Source organism: Sinohyriopsis cumingii, unplaced genomic scaffold (assembly GCF_028554795.1).
Source record: "Sinohyriopsis cumingii isolate HCF-2022 unplaced genomic scaffold, ASM2855479v2 utg001923l, whole genome shotgun sequence".
Lineage (NCBI taxonomy): Eukaryota > Metazoa > Mollusca > Bivalvia > Unionida > Unionidae > Sinohyriopsis > Sinohyriopsis cumingii.
Genome location: NW_028316083.1, coordinates 1,000,452 through 1,020,324, shown reverse-complemented (window position 1 = coordinate 1,020,324; position 19,873 = coordinate 1,000,452). Strand labels below are relative to the sequence as shown.

General features: G+C 41.2%; 1 protein-coding gene across 1 annotated transcript; it reads left to right on the top strand.

Moving 5' to 3' along the window:
- The first annotated feature begins 17,948 nt into the window (after nt 1–17,948).
- On the top strand, nt 17,949–19,266 carry LOC149771371 (uncharacterized). Its single transcript, XM_089948543.1, has one exon. The coding sequence runs from the start codon at nt 18,052–18,054 to the stop codon at nt 19,195–19,197; it is 1,146 nt and encodes a 381-aa protein (XP_089804669.1). The 5' UTR covers nt 17,949–18,051; the 3' UTR covers nt 19,198–19,266.
- The last annotated feature ends 607 nt before the right edge of the window (nt 19,267–19,873 follow it).

Genomic DNA, 19,873 nt, shown 5'->3' with positions numbered 1-19,873 from the left:
AAAAAAATCCACAAATACGTGCTCATGTCTTAGAAGAAAGTCTCAAAGAAGTCTTACGATGGTTCACGGTGACAGCACGTCAATTACTGCAAGGCATCATTCAGATTCATCATCAAACCAAACGCTTTTTTGATCGAAACAAAGTCGCTTTGACCCAACTGGCCGATCCTCGCATCGACACTCAAACCAAAAAACAAATCATTTTGAAACCAGGAGGAAGCGGTACTCTAGGAGGGGTCATCATTCGCTCTCTCTTAAGATGGGATCCTAATGCTTCCAAACTTCTCCCCAAGAAAAAAGTCAAACGAGGCTCCAAGAAGAAGGAAAAGAGCCACGGTGTCAAGACCAAGTCCCCAAGGGGACCCGTGTCTCCAAGAACTTCTCCAGTGGCGGGACCCTTCTCTTACCAGACACCACCCCGGAAAAAGAAAAGAAGCCCCCAGAAAAAGAAACAGAGAAAAAGTCCCCAGAAAAAGAAAAGTCCACAGAAGAAAACTAGTCGCAAGAGAGGCACTTCGGCCAGGACGCAACCTTACACTCGCACACCACGACCTGCAACGGCGGTGACCACGTCTCCGGTAGCCTCAGGTTCATCCACTTCTCCGTTGATGACACCAAGAACTGAGAAGAACTTGGAGACGTTGATGACACCAAGAACTTCTCCGTCGATAACACCAAGAACATCTCCGTTGATGACACCAAGAACTTCTCCAGTGGCAGGACCCTCCTGTTTAGTGGCAGTGGCAGCTGCTCACAAAGTAACTTCTACCAAAATCAAAGTCCAAGAGAGATCGGGCATTTTTCAGAGTTTACTGGACTTGTCCAATCAAGAACTGGCTCGATTTAGTCTGTTACGTACCCCTGCACGACGTGTGATACCTGTCCTCAAGTTGATACGACGCAAAGACAATCAGTGGCGACGCTTTCCAGTATAAAAAAGGCTGCGTTATAAATAGGGGTATCAGTGATCTCCCAAAAGATGTCACCTGAAAGAAGTGCAAACTGTCATTATCGTCAAAAAAGAAAGAGACAAAGACAGGCTAGTCATCCGACAAAACGCTTAGCCAAGAACCGATGTTACCCTAAGAAAAGACACAGCCGTTCAAAGAAAAAGAGGAGTCGCCAATGGGGAGGATTCCTTGGCGATTTTGGAAAACACATTGTTACCTTTATGACAAAGCGATAGTCCCAAAAACAGATAAAAGCGCGTGTGCTTAGACATCGACGATAGTGTATTTTTGGTGAATGTCACGGAACCAACAAGCAAAGATGCCACCCTCCAGAAAACATCCATCTTCTAAACCCCAAGGAAAGAAAAGGAAAGGACTGCCTCCTTGTTTAGTCAAACATTGGGACATGTTATCTGTCCTGTCCAAAGCTTCTCCACCCATGCGAAAAAAACTCATTCAATCGGCCTCCAAAGAGTTCATCGATACCGTGTGCGAATGTTGTTAGAACGTTTTGAAAGGCACGATCCCTTTGTCAAAGCACCAGAAACATTGCTTGGGCAAACATTGTCACGTTCTTCGCCAAATGGTTCAAAAGAAAATCCCCATTCGTCAAAAGAAGATGTTGGTTCAACGTAGAGGAATTTTACCACACTTGTTAGACCAATTGCTGAAAGGAGTCTTGGGTACCACCTTGGGAGGACTCGTGGGAGCAAGATAAAAAGGACCTCTGAAGTCCCAAGATCTCAGACGTAACCCTTGACATTCAATGGATGGACGAAAACTAGCTTTAGTGCCTTACAAACGATGGATGGAATACCATCGTTGGCAAGAACAACGGACCCCGCATTTACCTCCCAATCCCAATTTGAGCGAGATGTCCTAGTTACAACACGAACTGCAGTCCTTGATAGATCGCCAAGATTTGTCCGAAGCAAACATCGCAAAAGTACGGTCAACTCTTGCAACGACTGCTACTCTTTCACCAGATAGTTTCAGACGAAACAGTTTTACCAACTCTGAAAGATTTTAAAACCTTGATGAAAAGTTCATCCCCCACACCACCACCAATACTACTGCCAGTGACGAAGACAGAAAAGGAGAAGAAGAAGAAGTGTTTCAAACTCCACCAGAAAAAGTACGCAAGTTAACAACACCACCTACCTCTAGAATTGGATGGATTAAAAAGATGATGACCACCCCTTCTTCATCAGAAGAGAAAAAGAAGGTGAAGACAGAAGTGAAACAAGAACCGATATCCCCTGTTCAGACATCTTCCTCTTCGACACCTATCGCTGGTCGCACACGCAAAGCATTACAAACCAAGAAAATACCCCAGGAGAAAAGGAGTAGCATCCTCAATGAGTGGGTGCCTTATTAACAAACAAAATGGAAATGTTAGTCAGCATTTACTACGATCCATCCCATCCTGCAGGTTACGGAGGAGTTCAAAAATTGTGTCGTGCTTCCAAAACTCGACTGAAAAGTCTCCGTTTACCTCAAGTGCAACGATGGTTACAAGATCAAGCTACCTACACTTTACACAAACCCAGTCGACGCAAGTTTTCCAGAAGTCGCACCCAAGTGGAAGGCATCGATCATCAATTGCAAGCCGATTTAGTTGATGTCTCTCATTTGGCCAATTACAATCGCGGCTACAAATATTTGTTTTGTGTCATCGACGTCTTTTCCAAATTTGCCTGGGTCGTGCCATTGACTTCCAAATCGAGCAACGAGTTAGTGCGAGCCCTGCAACAGGTGCTGAAACAAAGCGGTCGTCACCATCTTCGATGGCAAACAGACAAAGGCACCGAATTTCTGAACCAAGCTTTCCAAAAAGAATTAAAGAAACGTGACATTCATTTTTTTTACCACCGAGAATCCTGAAACCAAAGCCAGCATCGTGGAACGTTTTCAACGCACTTTGAAAGAACGCATGTGGAAATATTTTATGCATCACCACTCTCTGAAGTACATCGACATCTCACCACACCTGGTGCAAGCGTACAACCAATCTTACCATCGAAGCATCGGACGTACCCCGTAAGAGGTAACTCCCGACAACGAAGTGCTGGTGTTTGAGCGCCTGTTTGGTACGTCCACGACGAGGGCTGTCCCCAAGAAAAGTGGAGAGTTGACCGTAGGAGATTGGGTGCGCATTGGCAAAACCAAACGCACTTTCGACAAAGGTTACTTACCTAACTGGACGACCGAATTGTTTCGTGTCACTGGACGAGTGCATGGCCGTCATCCTGCCGTCTATAAATTGGAAGACATGAACGGAGAAGTGTTAAAAGGAACGTTTTATTTGCCCGAGTTACAACGTGTGACCAAAAAAGAAGACGTGTACGACATCGAAAGCATTCTCGAACGCAGAACCCGTAAAGTAGGCATTTACGTGTCAAAGAAGTCAAAGTACGTTGGAAAGGATATCCACCCAGGTTTGAATCTTGGATCGACGCTTCGCAAGTCATCGACTATAAAGAGAAGTGACCATCATGCCCTTTCACACAGACTCAGCTACTGCGACCACTCCTTCACCCAGTTCTTCTCGGCAAGATTTATAGAAACAACCCTTGTGGGTGTGGTGTGGAGAACGTTTGCCTGTAACGCAAATCGTCTTTTTCTGCGAAATCGTTGTGGTGTATTGTGTCATCGGTGCAGCCATTGCCAATTTGAGTTTGCAACAAGACAAACAATTGTGAACCATTTTATTGAGCAGTTGCATCGGTTACCTTCTTCACAATCCCTTCCTGAAATTCTCCTCGAACGGGAACAACGGGAACCTTGTGTCCAGTGCCAGTGTCAGTCACCACTTCAACAACAACAACCCTATTTTGGGCGGAGAAACTCCTCTGAGTTCCAGTAACCCCTCGGACAGTCACAGAACTCTGGAATTATGAACAATACGAACCAATTTTACTTAACCTTACCCAGTGACAATTCGATGGAGGTGTGTCCGAAGAACACTTTGTGCTGTTACACGGCCAAATTACCTCAGGCCATCCAATTAGATCATGAAGCCTATTGGGAAGTGGCTTTAGTGGAAATTATTCACCCGACCCAAATCCTCAATGTCCTTCCCAATCAAAATTTTTTTTCAGTGGAAGTTCATGACGAACAATTACAACAGTACTTGAATACACATGTAAAATATGATAAGAAAACACATAAATCAGAAACTCAAAAGTCGACTTATCACTTGATCATTGCCCCATGCTATTATTTTAGTGGACAACATTTGGTGAGCACCATTGCCTCCAGGTTTAATGTCGTGTTTCAGAAAGCTTTGGAGAGTGTCACAAAAAGTGTCACCTTGGAGTACCACAAAGTAGCTCGTCGCTTCCTGATGAAATTTCCTGAGGAGGTAAAAGTGTTGTCCATTTTATTTTGTCCTGAATTGTCCGACATGCTGGGTGGGGACATGGAGATGAGAATGAAAATGATCAGGAAAAACGAATTACCAGTCATTTCCGACAACGATTATTTTGCCAAGTTCTTTCGTTCCCCAGTAGAACTGAATCAAGGACTGAATTTGATCTTTGTGTACTCCGATGTGGTGGAGTACAATGTAGTGGGACGCACCTCCGTACCGTTACTGCGTGTCATTCCTTTCAAAGTGGATTCTGCCACGAACGCTGACGAGGAAGGTGGAAACACTTATCACGTTCACCTCGAATTTGCACATCCTCATTATTTGTCCGTCAGCATGTCTTATTTGGACACTTGTCAACATTGCTATAAATGGAGATCTGGGACAAAATATTCCATTCACCAAAGGGAAAGTCACGGTGAAACTCCATTTTCATGTATCCAGTGTACCGAGGTGTTTCTCGACAGTGAGGACACGGTTTAGGAGATATGTTTAAATCATCCTTTCGTTCGGTGGCCTCCGTGTTGAAACCGATGGTGACACGAGGATTGCACGCCTTGAAATTTTCGGCATTGACACACGGTACAGAATTTCTCCAAAATGTCATCATCGACAAACAAAACTCTAAAGAAACCTTCTAGAGAGCAGGCAAAAATGTCTTGCTGCAAACGAGTAAAGATCTTTTGGGCCGACGTGAAACACCTATAAATGCCCTGCACGCTGCCGAGTCAGGCATTTCTGCTTCCCTGACGCCACAACAAGGACAAGGCAGAAAGAGACGACGAAGAAAATACCCTTTCACCAGACTTCACACTTCTAAAGCTAGAAAGACAAAGAAAAGAAAAACTGTTCGAGACTGAGACGTTTTCGATTATTAAAGTATTGAGAAACAGAAAAATGATGCACCGAGAGTCTTGCGCCTGTTCAAAGTCGGAACTGGATCTGTTTGCCATGTCACCCAACATGATGACAATGCAAGAATCCCAATGGGTGGAATTTTTATCCCGTCTCCTCTTTGACGGATTCCGCTCCCATCGAGTTTGAAATCAAAGGACAACACGAAGACTACATCGATCTGAACAGCAGTTACTTGTACCTGAAAGTCAAAGTTCTTGATAAGGCTTGAGGTCCTATAGACACTGAAGCAGTTGCTCCCGTCAACAATTTCATGCATTCCTTGTTTAGCGGAGTGGACTTGTACTTGAATAACAAACTAGTCACTAGGAGCATGGATACTTACACTTATCGAGCGTACCTGGAAAATCTCTTGACGTACGGAATAGACGCCAAGAACACTCATCTCAATGCCTGTGTGGTATGGGAACCTGACGATGCGGGCCAGTTTGAAGAATTGGAAATTGATACAGTCAAAGCACACAGTGAGGGATTTGTAGAACGAAGACACAAAATCAAAGAGGGAAAGAGTTTAGAACTGATGGATCGTTTGCATTTGGACACGTGGTTCAAGAGAAGTATTTGCTGAACGGTGTAAATGTCCGCTTGAGACTGAATCGCAGCAGTGTCACTTTCCATTCAATAGCTGATAGTGCCGATTACAAAACCATCATCCAAGAAGCCAGACTCTACGTACGACGCGTGGAAGTGTTACCTAAAGTGGGAAACGACATAAGTCACACGTTGAGCAGAACGACCGCTAAGTATCCAATACGGCGTGTGGAAGTGAAAACCTTCACCATTCCTACAGGACAGGATTCCATGATCGAAGATCATCTGTTCCAAGGACAGCTACCCAAACGTTTAATGCTTGGTATCATCGTGAATACAGCCTTCAAAGAGCCTACAATGAAAATCCTTTCAACTTTCAACACTTTAACGTGTCCAAGATTGAGGTCAGTCGCGATGGCAAGACCTTGTGTACCCGACCTTTCGAACCTGAATTTAGTGACACGAAGAAGAATTACTTGAGGTCGTACTTGTCCCTGTACGAAGCCACGGGACAGTTAGGAACCAACACCAGTCACTGCATTACGTACGAGGATTATGCAGGAGGCTATGCTTTGTGGGCTTTTGTTTTCACTCCCGACCAAGGCAGCAACGAGGGACATTTCCACCCTATAAAATCCAGTCAGATTCATGTGGAACTTCAGTTTGCTAAACCTCTACCCCACACGGTGAACGTCATCCTGTATGCAGAATTTGACAATACGATAGAAATCAACAGTTTTAAAGAAGTCATTCTAGACTATTAGAAACCATGGAAGACTGTTACCCTCTTTACCTAGTGGAGAAACTTTGGACATGGAATGTGAGGAGACCATGAAAGAAGAATCCCAAGACAAAGACGACGAAATTATGCTGAAGTCCCGATGGCCAGAACAAGAAGCGCATTTAGTCTCCTGTTTTGCTACGGTGCTGGGAGATAAAATGAAGGAACTGATCGAGAAATATTGCTATGGATGTCAAAACGATCATCCCAGTCAAATTCAACACGATAAATATCTGATGCTGAGTCAATAAGAAAAATTGGACGAGTAACTGGATGAAGCTTGGGGTCTCATCGAGATAGAATTCGTGTTTGATGAGTGGTATAAAGGCTTGCGTCAATATTATTCTCCTCCATTAACGCCTGTGGAGATCCGTCGCATCGAAACTCTCGTGGATCAGGGTAAGAAGTCGGAGCTAAACGTCTTTTACTTGTCAGACATTTTCCAAGAGAAAATCAGGATTGAACTGATCACTTATTATCACCTGTGAAGAAAAAAAACAACACAAACATGGATACCTGGAAACTTTATTATCTTTTGAACCACAGTTCGTACACTGCTTCTTGGAGTCCTGTCGTATGTGCTAAAGATGAACTCCCTCATCGCAGACCTCAAGACCATCAAGCTTATGTGATCAACACGGACGACAGTCTTCTCCCAGGAACCCACTTGGTAGCTGTGTACTTTCCTCAAGAAGGATGTGTGGAATAATTTGATTCGTATGGACTGCCTCCTTTGGAAGACGATATCATTGACTTTATGAGAAGAAATGCTCAGACCACACGATTCAATAATGTGAAATTACAAGGTACAGAATCCTTGGTGTTTGGACAATATTGTGTGTATTTTCTGCATCATCGCAGCCTGGGATATTCCTTAGAACATTTAGTGACTTATTTTGATCGTCATTCTTCTAGAAACGATGAGAAAGTAGATCAATGGTTTTGTGACCATTATACTTATCTTTTGTATCAAGCTAGGAAACGTAGTGTCTAGCAATGGCCCAATGACTTCCAACAGTGGAAATCACAATTTCATTCACAACGTTGTCAGCCCTGTTTAAAATAGTGTTAGTTGAGAAAAAAATGTTTGTTATTTGAAAAAATGTTTAATGTTATATTGAATGGTTAATGTTAAAAATGTACGGTTACTTGTTAGTGCTAAGTGATTTTGAATAAAAATGTTGTGTTTTGAAGAAAAAAAAATGTCTTTGTGGTTTGTTTTGCTATAGGTATCATGATTCCTGCTCTTTGACTTCTCTCTATCCCTCACATCACACTATTTGAACGTTCCGAATCGAAAACCGTGTATGGATGTTTTCCTTCATGTCCGCGCTTTGACCATAAAACAGGGTCAGTCTCCAGTCTGACCATAGTCAGCAGCGAACACAGTAGGAGTAACACCTAAAAATGGAACTAGCGGCGGAAATACTAATCCCACACCGGACGTTGAGCGCAATCCAAGGACTTGGTCTTAAGATAGCCTCCGGCTGGAGTTTAAGAGCCCAACATAAGAGAACAACGCTGTTATTGATATGGGAAGAAAAGGAAGAACAAAGAACTAGGCCCAGAAGTCGACGTGGCGGGAAGAAAAGTATGCAACAACAGCGGGAGCAACAAATGCATACCCAGAATGTTAGCAGCTCCACCACAACGAGAAACACAACCACCATAACACAGCAGCCGACAGTCCTGAATGTCGAACCCTCACCAAAGGAAAACATTAACCGGGCCCAGGATACTGACCTAGCTGCTTATAAACAAACATTATCGGATATGTTAACAGAGCTCACTGCTAGAATGATACGCTCACCTGAACCGATACCCCAGGCAATCATACCTGAAGAACAATTTACCACTACAGACGACGTCCTTTTGTCTGACCTTGAAGTATTGACTTTGACCGAAGATGAACGAAACACACCGGTTAAAGAATGGGCAGCGGGGGTAGAAGAAAAATCGAAAAAGGATACCGACCCCCTGGTTGAGAAATACACGGAAATGGGACTTGACCTGCCACTACATAGTACTAAAATTTCTGGGCAATTTGTCAGAGCAGTGCAATATGTAGCATTCCGGTCCCTCGACACCTTTCAACCCAGGCCATCACAATGGGGCTTTGGGACCAGAGTTCTCCCCCAACACTACAGACGGGCCTTTACTGCATACCCCCTCAGCCAATTGACCGAAGCCGCCACATACATCGCTACCCACCACGGCTACTTATTCCCCGATGTCATTAAACAAGAGAAAAGGACAGCGGAACATGTCGTGAGGGCAGAAGAGCGGCGTGGCACCTTCCAGGAATAATAACAACAGTCCTTCTTAGGGCTCCTAAGATTGCCTATAATTTAATAGGGACCCACTTTGGCTCGGTGTCCCTCTTTGAACAACTAAATCTTACATACCTAATTTGAACTTTTTTGGTACCGCTGTTTAAATTCTCACACTTCATTTTTACTATGCGTGACGTAAACTGTTATAAGTCGTTTAGACTTCACCGATTGGTATTTAAACTTTAACAATTATGTACACTGTGTACACGAAATTCAAACTTGTTCGTAAATATATTTTCAAAATTTATAATTTGGCTAATTGCAGAGGTATCTTACACATTATTGGTATATTTTGTCCACTAGTAAAACTGTACTTAATTTGAAATACGTACGGGCTAGCGTTTCGGGAAGTACACAACGTCCATGGCTGGCTTGCCGAGTGCCTTTTCCTCCTTCAACATGCTCGGACAACGTACACGTGGCAGTACGTGGAACGATTTCCACCTGCCACACGACCAGGTGTCCTAATGTGACGTCATCGCTGCCGACCAATCTCAGCGGGCGTCACATACTGCTTGGGTTGACACCTGGGGCTTTTCAATGCAATTGAACTTTTCAGTAAAATGAGTTGTGTGGTACTATTCCCTCTCATGTAACAGCCATTCAGTTAGATTGTTAGGGACTCAATATTCCCACAATCTAAGGCTAAGTTAATAAGTAATCTTTGAGTACATAAAAGCCTGGGGGATGAGGTTCTCTTTCCTTCCCCCAGGAGTAATTAAAAATCACGCAGTGCGTGAACAAACCAGTGATACATGTTCTAGATGAACGAAAATCACTATAATTCAAATGAAGAAGAAGTCTGACCATACATTCAGGCAGTGGACAGCGACGATGTAGGACCGACGTACCAGAAGCGGTGAACGGGCGGGAAGAGCAAGAAAAACGTGCAGTAGGATCACAGAACAAAGAATGTGGCCATAGCACTATACTAGAAGAGCAACGTACTCTACATTGCTCTACCTAAGACCATTAACGTTCACAAAGCAACGTTGTTGAAATATTTCACCGAGACCGACATAGAGGGAAGGAAGGAATGCAGCTCTACACGTGGTAGCCCAACACAGAGAGAAGCGCACCACCTGAACCATGTCAGAGAAACGGTGAATGAAAATGCTAGCTGAAGCGACGAAAGAGTGGACTTACAATGAGTTTAACGGGAAGTCTATCTTGCCAACTTTCATAAAAGGAAGTAGTAAGCCCCTAGGATACCAGAGAAACTTATGTGATATTCCTCTATACCGTAACAGCTACCAGTAACACCGGATGCCTGCAGTTCAACAAGCAGTCTATGAAGAGATAGAAGAATACAAGATTGCTACCATTGTCTTAATGTTAAACGGCTTTCATTTGGCTGAAAGCCTTATTAGATAATATCTCTATTTTAAATCCAAATTTAACCTGTTTTGGTACCGCCGTCTAAATTCTTATACTAAATTTTTAACCATGCGTGACTCAAACTGATACAACTCGTTTAGACTTCACTGATTGGTTCTTATTTCATATTTTATGTACACTTCGTACACTAAATTCAAACTTGTTCGTAAAAATTTATTCAAAATTGATAACTCCTTAATTTGATTAATTGCAGAGGTGGCTTACACATTATTGGTAGTATTATTATTGTCCATTAGTAAAACTGGACTTAATTTGAAATAAGTACAGGCTAGCGTTTCAGGAAGTACACAAACATCCATGGCTGGCTTGCCGGGTGCCTTTTCCTCCTTCAACATGCTCGGACAACGTACACGTATCAGTATGTGGAACGATTTCCACCTGCCACACGACCAGGTGTCCTAATGTGACGTCATCGCTACTGACCAGTCGCAGCGGGCGTTACATACTGCTTGGGTTGACACCTGGGGCAGTTCAATCCAACCTGACTAACATGAGTGCGTGTTTCAATTCCCACTCATGTAAGGGCCTTACACTTAGGTTGTTAGGGACTAAATAGTCCTACAACCTAACGGCTAAATTAAATAGCACTCTTTGAGTACATAAATGCCTGGGGGAGGTGGCTCCAATTCCCTCTCTCAGGAGTAATTAAAAAGCACACTATGTGCATTAAAAAGTGGTACATGTTCTATAAGAACGCACACCACTATAATCCAATTGACTTGACTTGACAAAGTCTGACCATAGTCTGCAGCGAACACAGTAGCAGAAACACATGAATTTGGAGCTAGCGACGGAAATTTTCCAAGCTCAAGTACTGAGTGCATTCCAAGGACTTGGACTTAAAGTAGCCACAGGATGGAGTATAAGAGCACAAGTTAAACGAACAACTCTGCTCTTAGTATGGGAAAACGACATACAAGAAGAAAATGAAGGGCCCAAGAGACGCAATAGGAGACAACGAAAACAGGTGGAGCAAAAGCAGACCCAGTTACCACGTGACTAGAGTGTTGCGACTCAAAAAGAGAATAAACAACAACAGTCTACCTCTCCCACTAGATCAACACAAAGGGCCGGGATTGAGAATATGACTGTCCATACCAACACGGACCACGATCCGTTAATAACTCAACAACAACTGGCTAAAATATTAAATCAAGCTTCACAAGCTATTACTACTAACGTACACAGCCAAATCCAGGCAATGTTGGGAGACGACCCCGAAAAAGTAGAAACTTCCACGCTGGCAGCGGACCTGGAGGTATCATCGTCCAGCGGCGATGAAGATGAGGAATCGGCACCACCTAAACTGAGTGAAAAAAGGAAGGCTCTACATACCGGAAAATGGGACTGGGAAAGGCAATTTATGATATCAAAAAAGCGGGCCACTTCGTCAATGCAATCCAATACATTAACTGGCGCTCCCTAGATACCCAGAAACCACGACCAGCACAATGGCATTATGGAGTCAGAATTTTAAGCCAATTCTATTTCGAAGAATACTCAGAATATTCCTTACACCAGCTGACCGAAGCGGCTAAATTCATCGCCAAACTCCACGGTTACGCCTTTCCTGAGGAAACTAACAACGAATGTAAAACAGCTCAGCTATGCAGGGAAGCACAGGACAGAAGGAGCACGTTTGCCTAAAACAAAAAGCCCTTTTAAGGGATACTAAAATTGCCTGTAAATATTTTATAGGGACCCATTTTGGCTTGGTGTCCCTCCTAGACTAACTAATCTTGCAATCCGATTTGACCTGTTTTGGTACCACCGTATAAATTTTAACAATTATGTACACTGTGTACACGAAATTCAAACTTGTTCGTAAAAATTTATTCAAAATTGATAACTCCTTAATTTGATTAATTGCAACGGTGGCCTACACATTATTGGTATTATTATTGTCCATTAGTAAAACTGGAATTAATTTGAAATAAGTACGGGCTAGCGTTTCAGGAAGTACACAACATCCGTGGCTGGCTTGCCGGGTGCCTTTTCCTCCTTCAACATGCTCGGACAACGTACACGTATCAGTATGTGGAACGATTTCCACCTGCCACACGACCAGGTGTCCTAATGTGACGTCATCGCTGCCGACCAATCGCAGCGGACGTTACATATTGCTTGGGTTGACACCTGAGGCAGTTCAATCCAACTTGACGAACATGAGTGCGTGTTTCAATTCCCACTCATGTAAGAGCCTTACACTTAGGTTGTTAGGGACTAAATAGTCCAACAACCTAACGGCTAAGTTAAATAGTACTCTTTGAGTACATAAATGCCTGGGGGAGGTGGCTCCAATTCCCTCCCTCATGAGTAATTAATAAGCACATTATGTGAATTAAACAGTGGTACATGTTCTATATGAACGCACACCACTATAATCCAATTGACTTGACTAGTCTGACCATCCATTGTCGACTCATCCTCCTACGAAGATGTGCTCAAGACTAACTAAGCTGAACGAAGCCTACGTGAATTTTCATCGTGTCAGACAAAGTCTGATACTGAAGCCTGAAGTGATAGGGAATGTTAGAATGTTGAATGTCACTGAAGACCTGTTAGAAGAGCTCTTTAGAGAAGACATTAACAGGGAGAAAGAAGAATGGACAGAGAAGTACAGACTTCAGAAACAGCAGAGAGAGAGAGAGAGAGAGAGAGAGAGAGAGAGAGCAGCAACAACAACAACAACAACAGCAGCATCAGCAACCTGAACCTGACAGAGGCTTTGTCGACTGTTGTGTCGACACCAAAGAGTTCTTCTTCTCTTTCCGAAGAAGCAGACCTTATCCTGTGAGAAAGCCTGTCGTCAGAGGAGGCCGCAATCTTAGAACCTAAAAAATTGCCATAGATTTAAGTTCACACACAAACAACAGCCCTTTTCAGGACTACCCCATACTCTAGAAAAGAAATAACATTCCATTGCCTATGATAAGTTAGAAAAAAATAGAAGTGCGTGTATAAGCACATGAATTCTTTATCTTGCTTAGAAAACGCGCGTGTGTGTGTGTGTGTGTGTGTGTGTGTGTATAAGTATTTTCTTTAAGTGGTTAGTGAAAAATTTTAGAATTGTGATGGTTAGTATAAAAAAGTGAGTGTTTCTTTTAGGTCCTCGCGTTTTTCGGTCATAATCTAGGTAATATAAGTTTTGTGTCTTAGGGGATGTTTACCTTCACGTCCGCGCTTTTTATATAAATTGAAAAACGCTCGGCAGTCTGATTACCCTTGTTGATTGATCAACAGCAAAAATGAGTTGCAGGCTTGAAAAACTGATGGTACTCCAGATACACTTGGAATGCGACAGACGCTTGTTGGACGAGCTGGCCATGGAGGCCATAGCAGAACAAGCTAGGATAGAGGTAGAGGAGGAGGAGAAGAAAAAGAAAGAAGAGGAGGAAAACAAGAAAGGGATCCTGCCTCATGTAATAATGAGGCAAAAAAGTGAGGTGAAACCCATGGTGAGGACACCTCCCCAGCCAGTAGCTACACCACAGCCACAGGCACAACCTCTTCCACCACTACAAAGGCCAGTAGAAGTGCGTGTGGAAAATAGAACGAGGCCACAGCCACAACAGCATCCACGAATCCAGCACAGACAGAGGGAAGTCTTCAGGGTCCCAGAGAGTGAAGACTTGGATTCTGAAGCAAGACATCCTCCTTCAGCACTCCCAAGGACAATAATTAATTGGGATGAGGATTGGATTCGACGTTGTATCTGTGGTGCCAGACTGGGGAGGTGTCACCATTAACCAGGTGCCCTGGAGTTCTAAAAAATACAGCCCTTTTCAGGCAAACCAAAACTCTAGAAAATATAGAGTAATCATTTTGCCCAATGTGTGAATGTGGAGTAGTGTGATTATAAACACTCACTCCTTTCCCTGGTGTGATTGTATATGTTTATGTGTGTGATTGTAAGCGCTGGCGTAAGTATGTGGGGAAAGTAGAATATGGTTATGTTTTTGCTGCTTCGAGTGTGTGGATAGTAGATTATGGTTATTTATTTATTATTTTTTTTTGCTGCTTCAAATGTGTGGATAGTATATAAGAGGTTAGATTTTGCTGCTTCGCGTGAGTGGATATTAGATTTGGGTTATATTTTTGCTGCTTGGCGTGTGTGGATATTATATTTGGGTTTGGTTTTGCTGCTTCCCGTGTGTGGATATTATGTAATGAGGTTAGATTATATGGCTCATTACCTTTGTGTGAATAGTATATAATATGAGATGACAAAAGTAGGGGATGTTTTCCTTCACGTCCGTGCTCTACATATAAGAACTTACAGCATTCGTCGTTCGCGCCATTCTACGGAATAAAGACAAGGAAGATGGTGGCTGTAACATAATTGATTAACCAGTTGAAGGACATTTGGTATTGGATGGTGGATGGAGCCTATGTAGTGGAAAGGCTTGAAAGTGAATGGAAGCATGAAGTTACCCGGGATTTTATCAGAAGGCAAGTGACAAACCTGAAATTAGCTATTGATCCGGTGAAAGAAATGATAGAGGAAGAAGTAAAAAGGCTAAGAGGATTTATCAATCTGGAGTATGTGAAGATTGGTCACTTGAAGGAAGCCATATATAATGTGATAGAAGTAAGGTGCATTTTGGAAGACATAATGGAGTGGACAGAGTGGTCCTTTGTCAAAAGAGGCCTGGACAAGGTGAAGAAAACGGAAGAACTTATGAGAAAAGTGATGGAGGAAGAAGTAAAGAAGATTAAAGACAAGTGGAATAAAGAAAAAAGGATAACGGAAACTTAAAGAAAAAAGAGGCCTTTGAAAAACTCAACAACAATTGGATCAGGATACAGGAGAAATTCAGAGCGATAGGTCATCCTGACTGGATGCCAGAAACGGAAAAGAAGGAGAAGAAGAAGAAATGAATAGTGGGAAAGATAAGGGGATGGCTGAAGAAGTGGAGGAAATAGAAGAAGAAGAAGGAGGAGAAACCAAAAGGCCCTTTTCAGGGCCAATCCTATGCCTAGAAAAGAAATTAACTTTCATGCCTAAATTTCTTTTTAAAAAATGTCTATTGTCTGTGTTCTATCCATCTCCCATGTTCAATTTCCATTGTCCCTAGACAGACCCAATCCATTGTCCTTCTATAGTCCCATCCATGTTAAAATTCCCCATGTTAAATTCCCATTGTCCCTAGACAGGCCCATCCCACCACGTTAAATTCCCATTGTCCCTAGGGTACAAACTCTGTGCTCCCATGTTAAATGTACATAGTCCCCAGGGTACAAACTACCTAGTTTAACATTAAAGTCCCCTTGTCCCTAGGGTGTCCCTATTCACTACTCACAACCCCTTCCCCTGGGTGATACTTTAATTTTGAAAAACATTGTATAGTTAAATAGCTGGATGCAATTCAAGATAGTTGTCATCCATGCAGTTTTTCAGAAATTCTACTTTACTTGATCCAAAGTTTATACTGCAATAAGTGGCTAACTCTGCTTTCGATCCGACTATTGGTTTTTCGCTACCTGCATACTGTGTAGTGACTACCTGAGGTGTACATGCCTATCATCAGTTTCAAGAAGAACACAACCCGGAAATACCAAATTCGCAAATATATCCATATCTTTCATTATTACACAATAACAGCTCAAAAAGTCACACCAGAGCCTAAAGTTATGAAATTTCCTGGAAGACAATTTACGAAACTGTCCGTTGCAACCTTTAGAATAATGAAGGCTGATTTGTTTTGAGCACAAGAGAACGGTCATTTTAGTTATCAGTGGGCTTAGGCCATATGCAATTTCCACAAGTGCAATATCCAAAGAAAATGTCAGACACATTACATCAATTAACGAAGACATATGCCAACATTCTCTCCACTGTGCATGTTTCAACTACAAACAACTTCACTTTACGTGCTCTATCAAAAGTGCGTACTATCTGGTGAGCGCTACCTAAACTAAGAAGTAAACCCGAATTGATGTGGTACACAGTCTCGGACAGTGTACAAGATACGAGTGTACATGACTGCAAAGTAAATAATATATGGTGAGCGCTCCAAAAATCCCTAAACAACGAAGTATACCGGAAGCCTTGTTGTGGACAGTCTCTGGCATTGTGCAAGACACGAAGCAACAGATAAACATAAGTTAAAAGTGCCAATCAGAATTAGAAAGGATCTTCTGTTGTATATAAGGGAAACGGCTTGTCACGCTTTCTTTACAGTGATATAAGTTATTAATGACTAATTAAATGTCTCGTATTAAGGACAGTGTTTTGTCATTAATCTCCCCCTGAATCAAGTGTTCGTCATATTTATCCCAAGTAGTGCTTTGAAGATGCAGACAAGATTACATATTACACCAATGCTATTTTATCGTGGGCTCTATATTATCGCGGCAAACGTGATTTTCCGGTTCGTTTTGGACACGCACCGTCTAGCGCTTGTTTACAGATGTAAAGGAGTAGACATCAAGAACGCAAATATCTTATAGCTCAATTTCCTCTAAAATGTCAACAGTTCTTATATGTTTACAATGATAAAGAATGAAAATCTGTTTTCTTTTTTTGTGTGTGTGTAAAGCGCATTGAATTACGTTGATCGTCAAATACAAAACTCCAGTCGTATTTGCTATACCTGCATTGACATTGATTACGAATTACATTCAGTGTATCGTCTGATGTTTGATGATCATAAGTCATGTACTGATGGTGACGTACATGTCCTTACAAGGTGAAGGCTGCAGTTTCATTCCATGGTAGCCAATATGGACCACAATTGACGAAATGTTGCATATATCATACTTCTCGTACGTAGATAATAATACAACAGTTAAATCGTCGTGAAACCAGTAATATTTCAATAATGATAATAATAATAATAACAATACTTTTTAAAATAATTTCTGGTTGCTCTCATTGCATTTAAAATTCATATAAATTTAAATTATACTTTTTTTTTAATTTGTAACGTTATTCATTGATTTCCACTTTAATTACCATTGTGTGTTCTATTTAATCATTGGATACTTTTGTTCTTTGTAGAAATATTCTGCCAGTTCAAGCGTGGACATTCCTTCTCATAGAAAGTAATGGTTAGAGCGTCCGCCTCGGTGGCGGGAGGTCGTGGGTTCGAACCCCTGGCGAGTCATACCAAAGACTTACAAAAATGGTACTAACAGCTGTCTCGCTAGGCGCTCAGCATTAAGAGGTTAGTGTTAGAACTGGTCGGCCTGGTGTCAGGATAATGTGACTGGGTGGGACATCATGCTACAAGTCTGCGTCACGATGCCACAGTGCAAGACATCACTAAAACCTTCCACACTGCAGACATCGTAGCGATATGACTGAAAAAGTTTTCAAGCTAGGTTAAAAATCCTAATCACACACATACACACGCCTGCACGCTACCATACGTTTGTTAGGCAAATGCAGCGATAATATAGAGTTGTTCTCCCATGGTAGGTTAATTTGAATCAGCAGTTATATGCTGTATTATTTACATGTACGCGCATCAATTGACAAAGATTTTTTTAAAAAAGATATAGGAATAAAAATGGGGAAAGTCACAGAAACTTTTCAAATTATAACAAAGCAGTTTTAATATGCACCGATAAGAACATTAAGTATCGCCATAATACAGCATTCAAGACTACTGGAGATAAGCCATTCAAATGTGAAGTAGACTGTGATGAAATATTTACGCACATAATAATATGAAGAGGAATAGTGTAATACATAGGTGAAATAAACCAGTCCATTGTGAAACTGGTGGTAAAATTTTCAAGGAGAGCATTGATTTGAAGTGGAACAGGATGATGTCCGGACAGGGAATGCAAGATATAATACAAAGTGGAGACAAACCATTCAGATGTGATTTTTGTGCTAAAGTGTGTAGTCGGGAAGATGATTTGAAGAGCCACAAGAGAATACATACTGCGAATAAATCATTTGAATGTAAAATGTGCCATAAAATTTTCAATCAGCGTGGTCATTTAAAACAGCACATGAGAATACATACTGGAGAACGTCCATTCAAATGTCAAGTTTGTGATGAACGGTTTACACACAATCATTTAAAATTGCACATGAGAAAGCATACTGGAGAAAAACCGTTCAAATGTCAAGTTTGTGAGAAAACGTTTATGCAGAGTAGTAATTTAAAGGTGCACATGAGAAATCATACTGGAGAAAAACCATATAAATGTGAAGTTTGTGAGCAAATGTTTACCCAGAATAGTAATTTAAAGGTGCATATGCGAAAACATACTGGAGAAAAACCATTCAAATGTGAAGTTTGTGAGAAAATGTTTTCGCAGAATAGTGAATTAAAGGTGCATATGAGAAGACATACTGGAGAAAAACCATTCAAATGTGAAGTTTGTGAGAAAATGTTTACGCGGAATGACAATTTAAAGATGCATATGAGATTACATACTGGAGAACAACCATTCAAATGTGAAGTTTGTGAGAAAATGTTTACACAGAATAGTTATTTAAAGGTGCATATGAGAAAACATACTGGAGAAAAGCCATTCAAATGTGAAATTTGTGAACGAATATTTATGCAGGATAGTGATTTAAAGGTGCACATGAGAATACATACTGGAGACAAACCATATAAATGTGAAGTTTGCAAGAAAATGTTTTTGCTGAATAGTAATTTAAAGGTGCACATGAGATTACATACTGGAGAAAAACCATTTAAATGTGAAGTTTGTGAAAAAATGTTTATGCAGAATAGTAATCTAAAGGTGCACATGAGAAATCATACTGGAGAAAAACCATTCAAATGTGAAGTTTGTGAGCAATTGTTTACGCAGAATAGTAATTTAAAGATGCACATGAGAATACATACTGGAGAGAAATCATTTAAATGTGAAGTTTGCAATAAAATGTTTAGGCATAATAGTGTACTGAAAAATCACATGGTCATACATACTGCGGACATTAGTGAATAAACAGTCAAAGCATAAACATTTCACTTTTAGTTCCTAAGATTTGCTTAAAGTAGTAATTATGACTATTGATTTCTGTATATTATATATATTATATATATATATATATATATATATATATATATATATATATATATATATATATATATCGGCATTAGTGCTATTACAGATGACCATTAAATTTTCTTGATGTTGGGAGGTGGGTTAAAAAGATTAATATCATGGCATCAAAAAGCTTGAGAAAAATGGTCTTCACAATAGTCCCAAAGCATTTTTGTTGACATGCTAAGGGCAATGGATTTTGAAAAGTCACAAGCTTAGGAGGAAATTCTGTGTACAAGAATGGACAATTATGTTGCTGGTATTTAGACACAATGTTGAAATTGCTGTACAATAAATATCAAAAGAAACTAAAATTAACTTGTGTTTGTCTGCCTCTGAAAATATTTCACAGGAAACAATGCTATTCTTCTTGTTCTGATGTCAACCATTGTCCACTTGCTCCACTGTTCAGATAATTTATCAAACCTTTTCCATGGGCCAGTACAGTTTCACCCCATGCAAATTTAATTATGAAATTTCTCCATAACAAGCTCTGCTCATTACAAAGTCTTCCACACCAAATGTCAACCTTGCCATTGATATTGCTTGTCTTACTAAGACTTGTTGCTGTTGAACA

Bases quoted from the DNA above. Each gene is read 5' to 3' on its own strand.
- LOC149771371 (XM_089948543.1), top strand. From the start codon at position 18,052: ATGATGTCCGGACAGGGAATGCAAGATATAATACAAAGTGGAGACAAA.